Source organism: Leguminivora glycinivorella, chromosome 27, assembly GCF_023078275.1.
Source record: "Leguminivora glycinivorella isolate SPB_JAAS2020 chromosome 27, LegGlyc_1.1, whole genome shotgun sequence".
Classification (NCBI taxonomy): Eukaryota; Metazoa; Arthropoda; class Insecta; order Lepidoptera; family Tortricidae; genus Leguminivora; species Leguminivora glycinivorella.
The window spans coordinates 2,778,097-2,795,366 of NC_062997.1; the positions used below are offsets into that span (position 1 = coordinate 2,778,097).

At 39.6% G+C, this 17,270-nt stretch overlaps 1 protein-coding gene across 1 annotated transcript in view; it reads right to left on the reverse strand.

Annotated features, from left to right (window-relative positions):
• Positions 1 to 17,270, reverse strand: part of LOC125240193 (ankyrin repeat domain-containing protein 50) — a 50,140-nt gene that overhangs the window by 18,762 nt on the left and 14,108 nt on the right. The window contains exons 11-19 of the mRNA XM_048148017.1: positions 12,279 to 12,430; positions 10,128 to 10,265; positions 8,225 to 8,404; positions 6,752 to 6,822; positions 6,061 to 6,242; positions 5,401 to 5,405; positions 5,207 to 5,310; positions 2,442 to 2,632; positions 1,493 to 1,591 (exon numbers count right to left, since the gene is read on the reverse strand). Of these exons, the coding sequence (XP_048003974.1) occupies positions 1,493 to 1,591; positions 2,442 to 2,632; positions 5,207 to 5,310; positions 5,401 to 5,405; positions 6,061 to 6,242; positions 6,752 to 6,822; positions 8,225 to 8,404; positions 10,128 to 10,265; positions 12,279 to 12,430 (1,122 nt within the window). The remainder of the gene's footprint in view (positions 1 to 1,492; positions 1,592 to 2,441; positions 2,633 to 5,206; positions 5,311 to 5,400; positions 5,406 to 6,060; positions 6,243 to 6,751; positions 6,823 to 8,224; positions 8,405 to 10,127; positions 10,266 to 12,278; positions 12,431 to 17,270) is intronic.

The following is a 17,270-nucleotide window of genomic DNA, read 5'->3' on the forward strand; positions in this document are numbered from 1 at the left end:
TGTTCGCGTCTTTGACAGCCGGTAACTGTGAGGTAACCGAGAGGGGGTGGGCGGCGCTTTCAGCGGGGAGCGGAAGTGGCCATACTGTACGATAGTACTCTTTATTATACTGTGGTGTAGAGATGGGCCGAAAATGGACTTTTCCGAATACGAATATTCGGCCGAACATTCGATTCAGCTCTTATCGAACCGAACATTCGGTTAAGCCATATTTTTAAAGCGGAGGTTGAGATTAAAAGATTAAAAGAGAGAAAATCCCAGAATGTATAAGTCTTCACGACTACTCTTCTCTATCCGAACAAATATTACGTGGGTGACTCAACTTTTTCTTGCCTGTTATTGCCATGGTTACAGTCCCCTGAGTCACGCCGGTTTTATGCAAAATTATGCAACTGAAATTATGCAAACATGCATGTAGTCCATGTTTGTAGGTGGCAAATTAAGGAAAGGTTTAATTAGCATAATTTAGGTAGCATAATTTAGGCTTCGGGCATTTGTTTTTGTTTAATTTATTTAGGCAACAAACAATAATTTGAAAATGCATGATGTGTTAATAGACCTTGAGTGAGATATAATATATTTCTTTAACGCGAAAATCCTGTACCAAATTGCTGGGAAAGTTACTATATCTGGTAACTAGCGACCCGCCCCGGCTTCGCACGGGTACTATACCTACATGTAAACCTTCCTCTAGAATCACTCTATCTATTTAAAAAAACCGCATCAAAATCCGTTGCGTAGTTTTAAAGATTTTTTCTACTCCCGTACTGTTATTCGTGAGTTACAAGGTCGTGCATAGAACTTTAAAACCCTACATAAAAGATGTCAGGACAAGTCTATCTAGTCTATACCCTGAAAACATTTAGTAGCAGTCGCACGATATAGCTGTTTTACAGTTCAGTAAATACATTGCTACCAACTTAATAACAAACCAATTCGCAGAGTCGAGACTCCTTCGTTTTCTGCTGCGTTCATTGGCGACGCGTCGAATCGCATTCAAATGTATAGAACTCGATTCAACTCGGCTCGATTCGTCTTAGTGGCCAGGCTTCAAAGAACCATACCATAGACAGTTTTATTTTCATGTTTGCACTCAAACTGCATATTCAAAATGGTAGGCGGTCCACCTAGATAACTAAGATGACTGAAAGTAGGTATTTGTTGAATTTATAATTTTCTTTCAAAATAAGTGCTTGGTCGTAGAAAAAGTATTGTATGCAACGGTGTTTAACTGAGTCAAAAAATGCTCGTGGCGTCTTTATTAACAATTTTCGGCTTCGCCTCAAATTGTTACCCACGCCACTCACCTTTTTTGACCTCTTTTAACCACCAGTTGCATAAAATACTATAAGCATACATAGGGACATAGGGACAGAGAAAGCGACTTTGTTTTATACTATGTAGTGATAACAGTCCAGGTTCAGGCGCTGATTGTGAATTGGCTTCAATAATTCGTCTAGTGGTTGAGGTGGTCTGTGCCTTGATATCTTACCTTCAAAAGCGGCGTAATGCAGCGGCGTCCAACCGGAGTTGTCTCTGTGGTGTTCGTCTAGGCCTCTGTCTAGAAGCTGACGGACCACTTCCACGTTGCCTGTTCAACAAAATGAAGAAAGTTACTATGATTTATATTATAGAAACTAACCAGCGTGCGAAGCCGAATGGCATTTCTCCGACGCGAAACGAAAACGAAACGCCGCGAAAGGTAGTCTGGCTCTGTCGCGCCAATACGCACGAGCGATAGAGATAGATATCTACGAGCGTTTCGTGTGCGTTTGTGCCATTCGGCTACGTATCCAGGGTACCTTACATAGCCAATGTTTGGTAAACTTTCCCGTTTGCAGCAACGACAGTTTGCAGACGTAACAGCGCTATCTACCATGACATTGGGTAAACTTTCTCACCTTGCGCCGCGGCGGTAGTGAGCACGGTCCGTCCCTCCCTGCCCATAGAGTCCACGCAAGCCCCCCAGAACAGCAGAAGCCTCAAGACCCACATAAGACTGTAATCTACTTATAATAAATGAAAATAAGATTACATTATAAAGTCGACGTTAGTTTGCAGAACTAACAGCGACATCTACCATGATACTACGTAAACTTTCCCGCTTGCCGCAACGACAGTTTGCACACGTACCAGCGCCATCTACCATGACATTGAGTAAACTTTCTCACCTTGCGCCGCGGCGGTAGTGAGCACGGTCCGTCCCTCCCTGCCCATAGAGTCCACGCAAGCCCCCCAGAACAGCAGAAGCCTCAAGACCCACATAAGACTGTAATCTACTTATAATAAATGAAAATAAGATTACATTATACAGTCGACGTTAGTTTGCAGAAGCAACAGCGACATCTACCATGTCACTGTGTAAACTTACCCGTTTGCCGCAACGGCAGTTTGCAGACGTAACAGCGCCATCTACCATGACATTGAGTAAACTTTCTCACCTTGCGCAGCGGCCGTAGTGAGCACGGTCCGCCCCTCCCTGTCCATGGAGTCGACGCAAGCCCCCCAGAACAGCAGCAGCCTGGTGGCGCGCGCGTGCCCCGCGGACGCGGCGGCCCACAGCGCCGTGCGGCCGAGCACGTCGTGCGCTTCTATGTCCGCCTCGTGTTCTAGAAGCAGCTCGCAGATTTCACTACGAGAATAGGAAGGAATTAGAAACTATTATAAGAAGATAATTTTTAAGAAAAAAAAACCGCCTTCCTTTGGGGTTCTGGTGATAAATACTTTCAAATGTTGGATTATGTTATCAATTCGTCTGTATATTTTTTAATGTTTGTTATTCGATATCTCCGTCATTTCTGAACCAATTTTAAAATCTGGATGATTCTGAAGACTACTTACAGATGAGAATGATTATCAGAACGGAACTCTAACCAGGGGCGGCTCACTCTTCATCAGCAGTTCCACTGCACCAAATGTCACTGTTCTGGACGTAAGTGCATGCTGTTCTTATAAAAATACCAAAGTCACTATAAGTGTGCCGTTCAGATTTGAGGAGTTCCGTTCTGACCATCATCAGTAATTCCACTGCACCAAATATCACTGTTCTGGACGTAAGTGCATGCTGTTCTTATAAAAATACCAAAGTCACTATAAGTGTGCCGTTCAGATTTGAGGAGTTCCATTCTGACCATCATCAGAAGTTCCACTGCACCAAATGTCACTGTTCCGTACATAAATGCATGCTGTTCCTTTAAAAACACAAAAATCACCATATGTATGCCTTTCAGATTTGAGGAGTTCCCTCGATTTCTCCAGGATCCCATCATCAGAACTGGGTTCTGAGAAAAATGGGACCAATCTGTATGCATATACATTCAATCAAAAAAAAAATTTTCAAAATCGGTTTAGTAACGACGGAGATATCGAGGAACAAACATTAAAAAAAATAAAAAAAAATAAAATAATTTTTAAGAAAAAAAAACCGTCGCCTTTCGGGTTCTGGTGAAAGTTACTTGCGAATGTTGGATTATGTAGAAATGTGTAGGTATTTTTTAAAACTGCTTTTAATGCTTTAATTATTAGATGGCAACATAAATGAATATACGTATAACGTTAAGGTTTGAGGAGTTTCCTCAATTCCTCATGAATCCGATATTATATTATAAGAAATCGAAGCTTGACAAACTTTGACTTGAAAACTCAATATGCTTAACAAACATAACTAAATAAATAAATGTCACTGTTCTGAACTTAAATGCATGCTTTTCTTGCAAAAATACCAAAGTCACTTATGAGTGTGCCGTTCAGATTTGAGGAGTACGGTTCTGACTATCATCAGCAGTTCCACTGCACCAAATGTCACTGTTCTGGACGCAAGTGCATGCTGTTCTTATAAAAATACCAAAGTCACTATAAGCGTGCCGTTCAGATTTGAGGAGTTCGGTTCTGACCATCAGCAGTTCCACTGTACCAAATGTCACTGTTCTAGACGTAAGCGCATGCTGTTCTTATAAAAATGGCAAAGTCACTATAAGCGTGCCGTTCAGATTTGAGGAGTTCGGTTCTGACCATCATCAGCAATTCCGCTGCACCAAATGTCACTGTTCTGGATGAAAGTGCATGCTGTTCTTATAAAAATACCAAAGTCACTATAAGCGTGCCGTTCAGATTTGAAGAGTTCTATTCTGGCCATCATCAGCAGTTCCACTGCACCAAATGTCACTGTTCCGTACCTAAATGCATGCTGTTCCTTTAAAAACACAAAAATCACTATATGTATGCCTTTCAGATTCGAGGAGTTCCCTCGATTTCTCCAGGATCCCATCATCAGAACTGGGTTCTGAGAAAAATGGGACCAATCTGTATGCATATACATTCAATTAAAAAAAAAATTCAAAATCGATCCAGTAACGACGGAGATATCGAGGAACAAACATTAAAAAAAAAAAAAAAAAAAAACATACAGACGACTTGATAACCGTCCTTCTTGAGATATGAGGCGACGGTTAAAAAAAATACACTTTGAGATTTGGAAGGCGGTTAAAAAGCAATCAATAGTATTGGCGGGCGGAAGTTCAATATTGCAAATTGTAAGTCAAATCAGGAGGAGGTAGGATAGGTTCACTATTGTCTCGCAGACATTGTTTCTCGCATATATTTGATTCGTAAATCTTGGCAGAAGTCACGTTTAGCAGAAACACGTTAGGCAGAATATGCTTTGGCATTAATCATTTGGCAGATTTTTATAATACCGAATCACATGTTGCCATAATGTTGATGAGCATGTAAGGAATAGCACTTTCGCAGATAATATTTGTGCATAATATTTAAAAAAAAACAAATATTTATTTTTCAAGTACAATGCGCATATGAACGTCAAATCAAGCTACGCCGGCTGTGTTATGGATGCAAATGCTTGTAGTATATATAATAGTTTGCTATACGACTGTTATGGTACATAAAATGATGCTAAATCAAAGTTGACCAAAGTAATGTTCTGTAAAACAATATTCTGCCAAATGTGTCGTATGCATGGGAGAGAGAATAATAAAGAACTTGTATGAAATTCTATTTTTGACATTATTACAGTTAACAAAAGTGAACTGTATTGAAATATTATAGTTGACTAAGTGTCAAAGACTATCTAACACTGAAAAGTCAGCACTTATAGTTTAGTCTGTGGTGTCCTAATTGACAGATTAAAGTCGACGAGTAGAAAAACGTTATTACATCATTAACACATGTTATCTTCTCGTGTACTTACGTATGTCCCTCAAAAGCAGCTACAAGTAACGGTGTGGCTCTATCACGATCGCAGCGGGACACATCCGCCCCTCTCTCTAAGAGTAGAGCCGCGCAAAAGCCGCTCTGATAACGCGGAGGTAATCAAATGATAACAAAAACAATTTATTTGTGATGACGCTACTGAAACAAGCCTTACGCCACAGATGCGATCACCGTATCTGCGTGTAAATCAAATGATAACAATAATTAAACAATTTATTTGTGATGACATCAAGTGAGATATACTCAACTTCAGTCAAACAACGCTCGCCTTACAAATATACGCTTCTACTATTGTCCCAGATTTGTAAGAACCTCTTTTTGACACATGACAGTGTCCACAATACGTAAACACGCGCAACCTAATGAAATTTTAAATAAAATCCTGTAATAATATTTAAAAAAATCAAGTACTTAAAAACAATATTTCGCTTAACGTAAACATAATCTAGCACATGTTACATTTTTGCGGATCTTCGTTAGTGAGTATTTTACGATATTAATTTATCACGCAGGATTTACTTATTATGTCATTTATCATTATTTTTTATTTTTAAACTAGTGCTGTGGCAGTCTGTCATTTCGATTTAAATGACATTTCAGTAAGTTGATAGAAATCGTATATTTGTTTAAGCGCCTCCTTGTATTTCACTAAGTACATATTTGGATTTGTTTAAGCGCCTCCTTGTAATCGATTCAACCAATTCGAAATTAATCGTTAGATTTGGCAAACGATACGTCTTAGCCACATCGCAACATACTTCAAAACAAATGTGTCAAATATGTGAACTTACAAATCCGGGACAATATGTCTATCTCACTTTAATATCTTACCGTCCTCGTCAGCGTGGTCGACGCTCGCTCCAGCGTCTAATAACGCCCTGACTATATCCGCGTGTCCCATATAAGCGGCAGCGATTAGCGGAGTGCGACCTTCAGCATCCGCCTTGTCCGGATCAGCGCCCGCCGCTAGTAGACGCGACACGACGCATTCATGGCCCGACCAGGCGGCCGCTCTGCGGAATAGTGAAAATGTATATTTATTATTATAGATTTGTCACCCCACTGTGGTGATGTGGACAGACAACCTGTCACTGTCTCACCACTTTTTTCAACCCCTTAATAGATAAGAATGGCACTAAAACTCACAGTTTCATGTGATCTGCCTACCCCGTATGAATGAATTCATGTCAGATAAAAATCAGTTACTGATTCTGAGCAAAAATATCAGGCTCTGATAAAATCAGGTAATCGGATTTTATTTAAGAAAGAAAGTCCAAAATATGAATTAACTAGGTTTTTCCCGCGGCTACACTCGCGATACAAACTTCCACCTCCCATTTTAGGGTAATAGGGGGTTAGAAAGAGACGAAAAGTAGCCTATGTCACTCTCCATCCCTTCAACTATCTCCACTTAAATAAATCACGCCAATTCGTCGCTCCGTTTTGCCGTGAGAGACGGACAAACAAACAGACACACACACTTTCCCATTTATAATATTACAGTATGGATTCATGATGTTACCTCAACGCCGTCCTGTTATCAGCATCGACGCAATCTACGTCGCACCCAAACTCGAGTAGAACCTCGACTACCTAAAAGAAATAGAAATAAATACAATACAAAATTTAAATTAAAAAAAAACAACATAGTGAGCCGCTTTTCATCAAACATGGCTAAGAACACTCCCGACTAATTCAGTTTTCAAACAAAACAAAAAAATCTAACCGAAAGCCACGAGTGTGTATTATCTAGGCCCGTCGATCTACAATCGCCTGCCGAACTCGGTAAGAGATGCAACTTCCACAGCGGCATTCAAGGTTAGGCTTAAGGAGTGGTTGACGCAGGAGACGTTCTATTCATATGATGATTTTTTTAGTCTACCGATTGTTGACTAATTGATAGATCTTTATGATTTATGTAATTAATAATACTACTCACTTACTTACTTACTGCAATGGCTCAGCGACCCGAAGTGGATCTTGGCCTCCGACACAATATTCCGCCATTCGCTCCTATCCTGTGCGATCTGATGCCACTCAGTCACTTGAAGGTCACACAGGTCTTTCTGGACCTCATCGATAGACAGACACGTCAAACTTATAACACCCCGTCGTTTTTGCGTCGGGGGTTAAAAACCTTCCTCTCTTTTCGGTTTTGCAACATTAGCATTTTACCAATATCGTCGGCTAAACGAAAGCCCACAGACTTCGCCGATTCACATGCTGGTAGCAAAGTCCTCTGGACTATTACAAATTTAATTAAGTTAATTTTTATTAAGGATGATAATTATAATTTAGCTACAATACACTAGTATTTTAATTTAATGTATTATAATTTTAATAATATAATTACGATCTATGTTGATCGCAGAATAAATGAAATTAGATGATTCAGTCACTTAGATTTGGAAACGATCGGGCTGTCAAGAGAGCGTTCCTGGGTCGACCGGCGGATCGACCCAGGTATCGCTGGGAGGGCAGTGTGGCGGCGGAGACAGCGATCAGCAATCAATCTGCGTCAGCTTCAAGTCAGTAACTGGTAAGAGGCTGCGCAGGATCGGGACAGGTGGCGATCTAGGCTCATAAACCAGATTAATTTTTACCGGTTAAAACCGGTTTATTTCGATTTTACTCCGAACTATGTAAAGAACGCGAACGTTATGAGAACTTTATTTTAACCGAAATAAACCGGTTTAGTCGAGAAGTAGCGAGACGCACCGGCGCCGCGTAAATACCTACGTTCACGCAGCGACTTTTTTGTTGGGTTAGAACAGTATTACCTACCATTCCGCGGAATAAAATGGTTTATTTTGTTCTAAATCGGTTAATCTAACGAAAGCTTTATGAAAGCGTTCCCCTAAAAACCGGTTCAAAAATAGCGGATTTTCGATAACGAGAATAACGATTTACTTGATAACGGTTTAAAAATTTTACCGGTATGCCCTGGTGGCGATCTCTCATTTCGGAGGTCAAAATTCACTTTAAAAAGCAGTACCTCAGTGTGTCCGGCCCAAGCCGCTGCCCTCAGCGCGCTCCAAGCGTCGGCATCCGGCGCGTCGGGCCGGGCGCCAGCGCGGAGCAGTACACAACACGTAGAGGCTCGCCCGGCGCGCGCCGCCGCGTGTAACGCCGTGCCGCCCGTCGCGTCCGTTACTAGTGCTAGCTCCGGACAACGCTGAAAAATAGTTTAAAAAAGCTATAAAACACACGCTATAATTATAAATAAATTATAAAAAAAAAATACAGTACCAATATAGAGGTATTTTACCTTACATTTTGTGTAAAAGTAATAAAATAAATCTGTCTGTTTGTTTGTCCCTTCACGGCAAAACGGGGCGACGAATAATCGTCATTTTTTAAGTGAAGATAGTTGAAGGGATGAAGAGTGGCATAGCCTACTTTTTTATCTCCTTCTAACGAGAGCAAAGCCAGATGCAAAGCTAGTATTTTATAAGACGGTAAATAAACAAGAGGAAATTACCAATAAGTTGATAAAACCATAATATTTATGAACTTCCTGTTATAGTTTATTGAAATTATTACCTTGAACTAAAATAGTTCAACCTCAAGGCGTGATGAATTTTTGAATCCAACTTAGCTGTAGCAAGCCCTCTGCACAGACTAGGCAGCGTGTTGAAGCGCTTTTATTTTAGGTCTCCCCAAACATATCGACGCCGATTCGGCGTTCGCCGACCAATAATCGCGCGTTAGTATCATATATTAAATATAATAAGATCCTACCTAGTGATGTGCAAGTTGCGGAAATTTTCCAAAAAATCTTAAATTTCTTGAAAAATTCACGAAACTTTCACGAAAAATAAAGGGAATTTAAATTTATGAAATGGAAAGTTTCCATCCATACAATTGTCTATACAAAGTTAGGAAAGTTTCCGAAGTTTTCCTATAAATAAATAAATAAATAAATAAAAATCATTTATTTCAGACTCAGGGTCCATAGATGGTTAGTAGAACATTACAACTCTAAAAAAACTAATATTAGTGTTAAAGTTTACCTAATGCCTTAAAAAACTGTGAAAATTTGAGCATGGGGCCAATTTTGATGCTGTTGGGGCTGTCGCGCAAGTGAGGCTTTCCATTATTGTCGTTGGCAACATCAGTAATCCTACCATTCGCCTTCTGCGTAAAGTTGGTCCACTAAAAAGTTGGTAAAGTTGGTGGTTGGTTGGTTGGTCCTATGCAGAATTTTGGAAACTTTCCGTCGGCACATCAGAACGCGCAAGAACGCGCATACACTACACCACACATAGATGGCGCCACAAAAAAATGTCTTGTAGCTTTCGATTGTACTTGTAGATGGCATTAAGTGTCACTTTTGACATAGATTTATGGCTCGAAAGTGACACTTAACGCCAATCTACAAATAATCGATGGCAACAAGGCATTTTTTTCTGGCGCGATTTATGTGTGGTGTGGTATATGCGCGTTCTTATGCGGTCGCAGTTTAATACCGGGTGCCCGGTAATTAATGGACAACCTTTTAACCACCAAGAGGGCACCTTATACTGGTCCAGAAAATCGACATTAAGGTTTAGTAAAAGACGCCTGGTTTTCGAGATTTTCACACTTTTTAAAATTTTAGGTAGTATTAAAATTTTAAAGTGTGAAAATCTCGAAAATCAGGCGACTTTTACTAAACCTTAAAGTCGATTTTCTGGACCAGTATAAGGTGCCCTCTTGGTAGTTAAAATAAAAGGTTGTCCATTAATTATACTATATATGGGATGGTAGGATCGTCTTATATTTTATCTATGTTAGTATGAACATGCATACGGGCCGTACGTACGCTGCGTTAGCGACATAACGAGCGATTTTTGGTCGAGACGATATGTTTGGGGAAACCTTTTGGGGTATGTTGTGATATAAATAAGCCTACAAACCTTCAGCAAAGCTGTGAGAGCCTCATCTTCGCCCCTACTCGCTAGCTCGAAGACAGCATTCGGATCTATCACTATAGGCTCTTCGGACTCCACGTCGGGGGCTAGAACTTCCGCTTCCAGAGGGGCGTCCAGGGAGAGCTGTAATAAATATAACTTTTAGTATCCGTACTAATATTATAAATGTCTTTCACGGCAAAACGGAGCGATGAAATGACGTGATTTTTTAAGTGGAGATAGTTAAAGGGATGGAGAGTGACACAGGTTACTTTTTGCCCTTTTCTGACCCCCCACTCCAACAAAACGGGGGGTGGAAATTGGGAAGCCGCGGGCAAAAGTAAAATAACTGATAGTACTTCCAACTTAACAAAAGGGTTTATAATGTTTGCCTTTTGTTATATATTATATAATTAGGATCACTTGAAATTGGCACGCGTCAGTGCAAACTGCATACAACTAAAGCGAAAGTATATTTTGCACAATACCACGTCGAAAAAGGGTGCGGTCACTATGTAAAGGTATCGCGCGTTTTCTTTGGTTAACAATATAAAACAACAAGTGAACAAAAAATAAGGTTCTCGATAATACTAAATAAATAGGAAATTACTGCAATAATCTAACCACAAAATTAAAACTTTGAAAAAAACCCCGATATAGTGGACCGATTTTCATGAAACATGGCTAAATAAGAACACTCCCGACTAACTCAGCTTTCACAAAAAAAAACTAAATCTAAATCGGTTCATCCGTTCAGGAGCTACGATGAAACAGACAGACACACACAGAGACAGACACGTCAAACTTATAACGACCCCGTCGTTTTTGCGTTAAAAATAAGGCTCCCTTAATAAAAGTAGGAAATTACTGCAAAAATACCCCAACAAAGTGAAGTATGTACGTTTTACAAGGTTGGTTTCAAGATCGTGAAATCATCACTCAGTATGCAATCTATTTTAGAATATTTGTTCAATATCTTATCTCCTTCATGCAGATACCATGGTAAATATATGCGCATGTAACATTAGGTAATTATATTTTAAGCTATTACCGCTATTAGTAATATCTGTTTGTTTGTCATTTAATGATCTGACTACTAGAAAGTACTAGGTAAATTCTTAAAATTCTGATGCATTTACTCAGAAAAATCTTTATAGCATTAATACAGTACTACATACAGTCATAACGATACCCACTATACCTGCGCCAGTTTTCGAAAATGGTCGTGCCACGCTTTATTGGGATCGATCTATTTTCACTGACAGGACTATTGTAGCCAATAAGCCTGACATTGTGATAATAGATCGACTGCAACGCCGGGCCGTGCTCGTTGACATCACCATCCCCCATGATGAGAATCTCGTGAAAGCCGAGAAGGACAAGTCCAGTAAGTACCCAGACTTGGCTCACGAGATAACCGCCATGTGGGATGTTGAATCAACGATCATTGTTCCGATAGTCGTTTCAGCGAATGGTCTCATAGCGAAGAGTCTCGACCAACATCTTAAGAGACTCTTGCTAGGTGGCTGGATCAAGGGCCAGATGCAGAAGGCGGTGATCTTGGACACAGCGCGGATAGTCCGACGGTTCTCTCTGTAGCCCTAACCAAGAGCCCTAGATGAAAACTTATACTTAAACGTCTAATACCCACATGGGAAATTTAAACTATGACATATTTTACACAATATCGCGCGAAGGTAACTCACTGTGCTAACTAATTTGGTTTACTTAATCTACCGGAAGATGTCATTGTACCTTACGGAACAAATCCTACAGTCGCCGGCATAAATAAGTGATAATTCTCTACCTTGTCGCTTTAAATCGTTTGACAATTTCGTATGACATTTCAAACAAGACGTTAATGTGATAAGGTATAGAAATCATGACATTATGCCGGTGACTGTTCAACGCGCTAACGTTTGTTTGTCGTAGAAACATGACTACTAGTGGATTCTAAGGCTGATAGGATATTGTCTGGCACTTCCTCTGTAGTTTTTCACGGTTCTGAATCCGACCTGGAAGAACGCAGAACAATAAAGCAAAGAGATTGGTTTACCAAATCTCCCGGAAGATGTCGCTGTACCGTACGGAACAAATCCTACAACGCGCTAACGTTTGTTTGTCGTAGAAATATGAGTACTAGCGGATGCTACTTACCAAATCTGGTACTTCTTCAGTAGTCTCTCCCGGTGCTGAATCAGACCGGCTCAATTCTAGCAGAGCGCGAAGGACTCTCCTGTCGTGAGGCCATCTAGCGTCAGTGTTGCCAGATATCAGCTCGGGCATTATGGATTCCAGGGCCGAGGGATCTGTGGACAAATAGTCATTTCTTTTACAAGCTATATTGTGTAACGAGGGAGGTAAGGGGGATTTTGTCAACGGGTGTTAATAACTCGCGACAGCCGCATGCTGGAAAGATAAACACGAGTTTACAAAAGCTAAGCTTCTTAGTTAGTTAGTTGTATAAATAAAATGCATTTTTTATAATGTGTAATATTTTTATAGCTTAATAGTCAACGTCTGGTAGTGCCACAAAAATCCTTGGCTGATTGAAACATCCTTTACCTGAAGTATTTATTGTACGGATAGTATTAATTTTTAAAACTAAATCCATAACACTCTTTTTGCTGTGTACTTAACACAGAAAAACCGGCCAAGAGCGTGTCGGGCCACGCTCAGTGTAGGGTTCCGTAGTTTTCCTTATTTTTCTCAAAAACTACTAAACCTATCAAGTTCAAAACAATTTTCCTAGAAAGTATTTATAGAGTTCTACTTTTGTGATTTTTTTCATAATTTTTAAATATATGGTTCAAAAGTTAGAGGGGGGGGGACGCACTTTTTTTTCCTTTAGGAGCGATTATTTCCGAAACTATTAATATTATCAAAAAACGATCTTAGTAAACCCTTATTCATTTTTTAATACCTATTCAACAATATGTCACACGTTGGGGTTGGAATGAAAAAAAATATCAGCCCCCACTTTACATGTTGGGGGGGTACCCTAATAAAACATTTTTTTCCATTTTTTATTTTTGCACTTTGTTGGCGTGATTAATATACATATTGGTACCAAATTTCAGCTTTATAGTGCTAACGGTTACTGAGATTATCCGCGGACGGACGGACGGACGGACGGACAGACAGACATGGCGAAACTATAAGGGTTCCTAGTTGACTACGGAACCCTAAAAAGGGAATGTACAAGTTTCTAATGGGGTGGCAACGCGCATGTGACACTGTTTGAGTTGCAGGCGTCCATAGGTTACGGTGACCGCTTTACATCAGGCGGGCCGTATACTTGTTTGCCACCGACGTAGTATAAAAAAAAATAACTCCCTTGAGAATAAAATAGTATATTATTTTTCAGTACACGTAGATAATGAGACCTTTAAACATCAAATGTGATGAAAAATTGTTTAAGCGAAGCGAGTGATTCAAAATGTGGAATCTTGAGCCTTGCGAGGGTTTCAAGTAACTTATATTAAACGAAGTTTGCTACCTACCGCGTGTACATCATTTTTCACCACACGAATATTAGGAAAATATTCTATTTAAATCTTCCGAGCCGACAGGTCTGGTTCAGTCGGTAATGACCCTGCCTGCTAAGCCGCGGTCCTGAGTTCGAATCCCGGTGAGGGCATTTATGTCATGGTTGTTTTCTATTTATATAAGTATGTATTAATCTATTTAAGTATGTATATCGTCGCTTAGCACCCATAGTACAAGCTTTGCTTAGTTTGGGGCTAAGTTGATCTGTGTAAGGTGTCCCCAATATTTATTTATTTATTTATAAAACATCAAAATAGATCAATGACATCAATTTATTTAACATTTATGATTTAAAATCACCATTTAAATGTCAATTCACAGCCAGCTTTTAAGTTTAATCGACCATAACAAATAATTATTTAAATTAATTAATTAGGTACAAACATAACTTCCTACTTATTTTTACTTCTATTTAAAAAATCTTAGGAATTTTTTTATAACCCATTCCAATCAATTTTGATTCTCAAATTTATCTTTATAAGCTATAATCCAGGCTACTGAGGGCCACTTGCACCAACGAAAATGGAGAGTTAACCCGAGGGCTAACTCACCATTTTATAAGGAATTTGAAAGTTGACATCCCACAAACCCTAAGTTAAGTGGTTGGTACAAGTGGGCCTAAGCAAAATTTGATATTGTTTTAGTATATTATGAATTCATTTATTAAAGCAAAATCGCATTGCTAATACTTACAATACCATGTAGTTCTGCTTTCTTTCATTGTCATTTCTAAACGATTAATTCCTTAAAAACACTACACTGTACATACATACATACATACATACATACAATCACGCCTGTGTCCCATGAAGGGGTAGGCAGAGCACATGAAACTACTCAGGTTTCAGTGCCACTCTTGGCAAACACACCACTACACACACTGAACACTACACTGTGAATTTGTAAAACCTTAGTCTCTATTATTCGTAACACCTACAGTTTAAAAATATAACATTATAACCAAAAATCTATTATTTAAAAACTAAATTCGTAACTCGTATGGTGACGGGTTAAGAATTTCACCACCCCTTTCTTCCGTGGGTGTCGTAGAAGTCAACTGTGGGATATGGGTTAATTTATGGCTCACTGCAATGTCACTATTTCGATTTCTTTCAACCCCTTTTTGCCAAGAGTGACACTAAAACTTAGTAGTTCAGCTAGTGCTCTGCCTACCCCTTTATACAGGCGTGATGATATGTATCTATGTATGTAAATTAGTAACTAATTAAAAATTCTGTTACGAAACTTTTCTAATTCATAAATTTATAAAACACAAGGCACAACTATACACCAGCACAGTTAAATATCAACTGTTTAAAACGAATGATTTTTTCCTTAAAACTAATTAAGAATCCATTGAAATTCAACTTTATCACAATGTAAATATCATCAGAATTTTCTTGTACACGATACATAATCTCTCAATGAGGCACTGGTCCCGCCAAAGGCCCGTAACGGCCCAGCCACGACATTGGTCTAAGCGCGACAGCGGTGAGCGGCGGCCATACGTGCGAATGAAAAGTCTCATCGCTGTGTCTCGCTCCAATGTATGGCCGCCGCTCACCGCTGTCGCGCTTAGACCAATGTCGTAGCCGGGCCGTAAGCGATGAGCTATTGGCGATAAAAAAAAAATTGTCGCTCCCGTGTAAATATAACCTAACCATAAAATTAAAATTTTGAAAAAAACCCCGACCTCGACATAGTGGACCGATTTTTATGAAACATGGCTAAGAATATTTCGTTTTCCTTTAACCCCTTATTTGCCAAGAGTGGCCCTGAAACTTTAGTAGTTTCATGTGCTCTGCCTACCCCTTTATGGGATACAGGCGTGATTGTATGTTGTATGTATGGCTAAGAACACTCCCGATTAAATCAGCTTTCAGACAAAAAAAAATTAAATCGGAAATCGGTTCATCCGTTCGAGAGCTACGATGCCACAGACAGACACACACACAGACAGACAGACAGACAGACAGACGGACAGACAGAAAGACAAAGGAACTCTGTTATGAAACGTCGTATCCCCACCGAGTAAGGGATTTTTAGAAACGTCTCGGAGAACAGTAGATGACTGTTGAAAGAAAGGTTCAGGCGGCGATAAACGCTTGTGCCAAAAACGATTTTTTTGCAAAAAAACTTTATTTCATTTGAACTTCGTTCTTTAAGTAAATCGATAAGAATTTCGTTAGTTTCAAAAACCAAGGAAACAAAAGAAACGCTACTTTATTTGGTTCATCAAAAATTCAAATTCGATTGCGACCACTATGTACATTGTAATGTACATTGGGTCTTACAAGGATAGACTTAGGACGTTCTAGTAGTCGATAAAACTATGATTAATTTCCAATTCAATTAAATTTTTGGGCCCCTTGTGGTGACGAGTTAAGAATTTCACCACCCCCTTTCTTCCTGTGGGTGTCGTAGAAGTCGACTATAGGATATGGGTTAAATTGTGACGTAGGCGAGAGGCTGGCAACCTGCCACTGCAATGTCACAATTTGGATTTCTTTCAACCCCTTTTTGCCAAGAGTGGCACTGAAACTTAGTATGTGCTCTGCCTACCCCTTTATGGGATACAGACGTGATTATAACGTATGTCTGTATGTAATTTCAATTCATTCTCATTACCAATAAGGATGAATTCCGATTGATATCAACATGTAAACACAGGATGTGATAAGGGTTCATAGTAAATGGTAATCAGTTTGTGGAAATGATATAGTAATGAGGTCTAATGACACTTGACAGTGACACGGTTTGTTTTTGACAGTTAATTTGTGAGTGTGTTTAGTAAAACGTCCCACTTTGTCGGTTACCATTGAGGCGAGATTTAATTGTATCTTTATATGAATAAACTGACAAAGCGGCTTTATAGCAATCGACAAAGTGGGATGTTTTTCCGTGCACACTCGCATTTGAGCGTTTATCTTATTGAGGAAGGATATCTTTTATGAGTGACTAGCTTTTGCCCGCGGCTTCGGTCGTGTTAAATTTAAAGGTTGCGTAATGCTCCATATAAACTTCCACCCCCCATTTTAGGGAAGTGGGGGTTAGAAAGAGACAATACGCAGCCTATGTCACTCTCCATCCCTTCAACTATCTCCACTTAAAAAATCACGTCAATTCGTCGCTCCGTTTTGCAGTGAAAGACGGACAAACAAATACACACACTACACTCTTCCCCATTTATAATATTAAGTATGGATTTACTGGACATCGTTCGTCAAGTCGCCATTTAGTATATTATTGCATCTGAGGCGTTCAAAAACATCGGAACACGCCAAAATTTTATTTGAAACTTTTCTTCAAAAAATTTTAATAACGATGAATGTTTTTTAGGGTTCCGTAGTCAACTAGGAACCCTTATAGTTTCGCCATGTCTGTCTGTCCGTCCGTCCGTCCGTCCGTCCGTCCGTCCGCGGATAATCTCAGTAACCGTAAGCACTAGAAAGCTGAAATTTGGTACCAATATGTATATCAATCACGCCAACAAAGTGCAAAAATAAAAAATGGAAAATGTTTTATTAGGGTACCCCCCCTACATGTAAAGTGGGGGCTGATATTTTTTTTCATTCCAACCCCAACGTGTGATATATTGTT